Below are 5,273 nucleotides of genomic sequence, written 5' to 3'. Positions count from 1 at the left end.
TTTCAGTTTGCTTGTTTTTATTCAGCAGATTTTTAATAGAATGCAAAGGTCCATTATGTGGAAACAAATTCAAACACTGGTTCTGCTCTGGCATACAGAAAGAGAAGAGACTGCCCAATACAGGATCATAACCATTATTAGAATGTAAACTTTACAGGAGATAGAGAGAGACGATAAAATGCCACATGATGGCATCCATTGTTACTGGTCATAAAAGTGTGACAGTGAATAAACGACAAAACACTTCCCACAAAAACATCTGCAAATGTCATAATCACACAGATATACATTGAAGTCAAAAATAACCCTGTCCTTTTCTTTTTGTCTGTGTGGCTCCACCTACAGTATTTCTCTAAAATAAATCCATTTACACTTTTCAACATATCCTCACATTTACATGAAATTTATTAGGGAAGCATTTGTTTGCAGAAATCAAGCGTTTCCCCCAAAATACCCAGTCCCTTTCTTGGACAGGGGAAAGCAGGGATTGGGCTATAGCATCAGAGAGAGCAAAGAGCATGATTGGCTGAAACACGTACGCAAGTATAATTATTATCATTCACACAAGTCTGCTGAAAAAGTAACATGGCAAATAACACAGATTGGCAATCGTGCAGGCTGCTTGAGTTGGCAGTGGCCCATTAGGAAAATTAAGGATGAGTGAAAAATTATTCTTATGATTCTTTTTTTCTTTTAGCATGCTCTATTTGGAGCTACAGGGGCAAGCTGGAGAAAAAAGGTATAAGCATAAGAGAAGTCAGGACTGGAGGGATGAAATGTCAAAAAGAGTGAGTCAATGCTTGTCGTTTAATTTTTTGTCATTTATTTACTTTGTCTTCTGTCCAATACTCGTCGTCCACATGGGTCTTTGGAATGGTGTTGATTGGATGGTCGGTTTTGTGTTTTATTCTTTTTAACGTCTGTAACCAAACTCATCGGCATCGTCCGCACGGAAGTCTCCGTAGCGCCAAATGTTGAGCTGATGGGAACAAAGAGACAGATTTTATTGACCATAATAAAACAAATAACCATAAAATACAGTTATGTTCCCATTTGCTTTGAATGGAACTTCAATAACCTTTCTAGCACATTACATGTTAAATGGTGAAGACAAAAAGAGTGGGAGGGAGGCAGGAAGCAACCAAAGCCCAGCGCGAAGACGCCTGCATCATCATCACCATTTAATCTAAATCTTTGTGCTTGCCCATCCAAGCTGGAGGTCCACAGTGCCTCAGATACCACCCAGTCTATTACTTCTCCTATTCCATTCACGTTCCCGCATCAGCTCATAAAACCATCACATGCTCTTTCCAGTTAAATCTCGCCTTTATTACAGTGCAATTGATTGTGTGTGTGGTTTGGAGCAACATCCAGTATGGTATTGGCTATTTAAATGTGATAGTCTGCGAGGGTCTGCGTAGGACCTTTTTTTTTTGGCTCTCAGAAGCATGCACGCTCAGCTGTTAATGCTGTGATTCATAGCTAATTAGCGACTGTGCTAATTAGCACTAGTTATTAGGATGAATGAATGAATTAAGCTACTTGCACGTATTGCCATTTCTCATCTTTCACACTGCTGCCTTTTTCCTCCTCCTCCCTGACACCCTGAAAACATGGTAGTAACTCAAATTGTGATTATAATCAATTCCATATCTGACTGACTCATTGTCTGAGCGTGCTGTGTAACTTCTGGGTAACAAAAAGAGCACAGGAGGGATTTTGAGTCACCATGCTTGACATTTATATGAGTAAAAACCAAATAGGATACAATTGTCTGTGCAGGCTTGGCAGGGTTCTTGTGAAAGGCACCACTTTTCTGTCAAAGTCTAAAGATAAAAACCAAAAGTGATCCGGCCTTTGCCACCATACCTGTGACAATTAGGATTTACAGTACGTGGGGAGCTCCGCATCTGTTATTTCTTAAAGGATATTTCATATTTTTGTTACTCTCAAAATATCCAATGAAACGACCAAAATCATCAATACAGTTGATCTGTGTGTCAATAATTTATGACTTTCCCAGCCTGTCTGTGGCACACTGAGAATGTACAACGTTAAACCAGGTCATTGTTTTATTTTTAAAAAAGGCACTATAGTTTATAGAGCCTGACCAATATTATCGTCCGATATGAGCTACTTGCATTTAAGTTATCAGCGTTTATAACCACAGATATGACTATTGATAAACAGATAGATAGATCCTTCACTCATGTCATAAGTGTTGCATAGTTTGCCCACTAGAGGGAGCTCTGCAGCTCCTCTGTTAACAACACTGCTGCACCAGAAAAACCACAAAAGAAAACAATCAGCTGACCGGAGTCTGCCAGAGCCCACTGCAGCATGTAGAAACAGGGAGAGCGCTGTGTTAGCGGTGAGTCTGTCCTTTGTCAAGTTAATAATATGGCTTAAATAATTATAATAAAAACAGACCCAATCACTTCTCCTCTTATGAAAAAAAATCATGTCTTGCTAACACTCCCATTGTTCATTGCCCTCTCCCGGCTTCCTCACGGTTCACAGCAGTATGTTTAATGTTACGGTAGTTGGGTGTTGAAAGCTACATTGCTGACAAACGTGATTGTAGATTTATTTCTGAAACAGTGTGGCGGTTCTAGTGAACAGCCCTCATTTGTCCCTGGTTCATCACTTCTAAATATTCTCTAAAATCACGTACAGCAGCTAACACTGCCTGTTGCTAAATTAGCCACAAAGCTAATTCCGTGTTTATCAGTGACGTTAATGAGCCGTTAAACTATAGTTTTAGAGCCAGCTGGTGGTTGACAAATGGTTTCATGTAGTTTTGGATATTATTAGAGAGTGCTGGTACAGGGATAAACTAGATGTGAATATGCTACATGGAATGTAGTTATTAGGGCAGATTATGTGTAAGGTAAAATACACATAGCCTACGCTTATCTCTTTCAGCCAGTTGTTTACAGTTGCACCTTCCTGCAGTAAATATTTATTGATGTGCAAATGATTACATGTTAAGTTGTTGAGACTTATTAACATAATCCATTTAGGAAAAGGTATCATAGCCCACATACAGAACAGCTTTCAATAATTGGCCTGTTCTAAGTGTAGTTTGGACAGGAAAGGGGTCTACTTTCCAAATAATTGTCAAAATCAAAATATTGGCTCTTTCTCACTTTAATATCAGCATCGCCCCCATAACCCATATCGGGCTCTAATAGTTTATAGCATGTTACGCAAACAAGTGTATTATACAGCATCCGTTGGTGCAAGTGAGTATTTATGGCAACAGGATGATGGTTAATACACTCGCTAATTCAACATAAAGGAACAGGAACATTTCACCCATTGCGAAGGTTTGCAGCATGTTTAACTCTGACTGGCCAGACAGTTTACTGGGCTGAAATGAAGTCATTTCCGCTGGACAGTGTTGTGTCAAAGCTCTGTGATTTGATTCATCTTACCACCAGAGCCCTGTGTGTTCATGTGCTGTCTTCTATTAATTTTCCATTTTTCTGTCCTCATTGTACATTGCACACATCCCCCACCCCCCATTTTCACAGTATGGACCTGCACAGACTGTGGGCAGCAGTCCATATGGGACAATGGTGACTGCCAAAGTAAAGTGTTGCATCTTGAGAAAGAGAGAGAGATAGCAAAAGAGAAAAGACACTTTCTCCCTGGTAGTCGGTGTAGAAAAGTAATTAGTGTTGTAATGCATTCTTGTTTTGGCAACATTAGATTTCTCACTGAGAGGCAGACAAACCACAATTATTAGGAGGAGGAGGTGACAGAGAAGCTGATGAAAAGACAGAGGGAAAGACAATGAGATGAAGCTGCTGGGTTTGGAAGAAGTGACTTACCCTGGCACTCTTGGCAGATTCTTGACTGTTCAGGTACTCTGTCACCTAGGGCAGAAAGAGAAGAGACATTAGCATAACGCATCACTCTTCACCCATAGGATTTTTAAGGATTAAGGTGAATCAATACATCCTTTCAACCTCCTCTGCCCCCAGAGACATTTCTTTTACCTGCTTACATGAAAATTCAGATTTTTTACACAAAGTTCACATTTCAGAAGGGCACTTCACCCTGCCAGCAACGCTTGGATGTAAGGAACACTGCTCTCTGAAGATCAATGGGATCAAGATAACAGACACAGAGTGGTTATGTCACTGCAGGGGACGTGGAACGCACAAACATGCAGAGGAAGGGTGCAGAGCGCAGAAAGCAGTATTACGGCTCACTGTTTGGGGTCATTATCCACCGTGTGCAGGGCATCACTGCGGTCTTCATGCTACTACTCACACTAGCAAAACCACTCAAGAGGTTCTCATACCCCCATGTACCTGCTAGTCTTAGGCCAGCAACTTGCCCGTTTATAGCAGCAATTTATAATCAAATGCATTCACAGGACGCCTTAAGGGAGCTACTAGCTAAAAGGGGGGTGAGCCCCAAGTTCTACCGTTGTTTCATGTAGAAAAATCACAGCTCTATTGTACAGTAGAAAACAGGCATGTTAGACAGTTTGTCAAAGAGTAGTTATTCATAGTTATTCTGAGGTTTGCTAATACTATGCTTTATTTTAGCCAGTCTATAACTTTTGATCTTTTCAGCAAATTTAGGATTTTCCTATTATCGCCACTTGTAGCCACATTAGCTTCTATGCAGCAAAAGTTAAATAGGCTTTCTTTTAAAAAAGTATATAAAAACTACAATAAATTATGAAGTATGAATTATCTGAGATTTGGGCTGGGTTTTTTTTACTCTTCATTTTGTCTCTTTATCCATCCTTTATAATGAGGATAACTCAAAAGAAATTACCATGGTACTATAAAGTCATTATGCAATTACTGAGTGACAATATATTAATATTTTTCATATTTCACCATGATGCATATGTTCATTAGGCTGATGACATGATGGGCAGTAACCCACACACACTGTCTTGTGTGGTGTGTGTTTCATTTCATATAAACATTGCAGTCTAAAGTTCTCTTGAAGTTTCTAAGAAAATAAACATGGAGTTCAATGCGTTTGATATAAATAATAATAGTAATATAATATGCAGTTGTTTGCTTTACTCGACACATAGAACTGGATGTCTATAATATGGACATACTCAGAGTAGATTGAGGATATACTGAAGAAAGAGAGGAGGAAGCCGGTGTGCAGCGTCGAGCATATTGACTGCTTCTGCTAGAATAGCCATTTAGCCTCATTGAATGAACCAGTGATGAGTCATAGGGCATGGAGAGAGTGTGTGTGTGTGTGTGTGTGTGTGTGTGTGTGTGTGTGTG

General features: G+C 39.7%; 1 protein-coding gene across 1 annotated transcript in view; it reads right to left on the bottom strand.

Annotated features, from left to right (window-relative positions):
- The window catches only part of snd1 (staphylococcal nuclease and tudor domain containing 1), a gene marked incomplete in the record, with an annotated part of 188,071 nt that continues 182,798 nt past the window's right edge, over positions 1-5,273 (bottom strand). The window contains 2 exon segments of the mRNA XM_046071990.1: positions 1-979; positions 3,837-3,881. Coding sequence (XP_045927946.1) covers positions 914-979; positions 3,837-3,881 — 111 coding nt within the window.

The sequence above is a fragment of the Micropterus dolomieu genome, linkage group LG16 (assembly GCF_021292245.1).
Source record: "Micropterus dolomieu isolate WLL.071019.BEF.003 ecotype Adirondacks linkage group LG16, ASM2129224v1, whole genome shotgun sequence".
NCBI classification, from domain to species: Eukaryota; Metazoa; Chordata; class Actinopteri; order Centrarchiformes; family Centrarchidae; genus Micropterus; species Micropterus dolomieu.
Note: the sequence above shows the minus strand (reverse complement) of the source record. Positions and strands in the feature narration are given on the sequence as shown.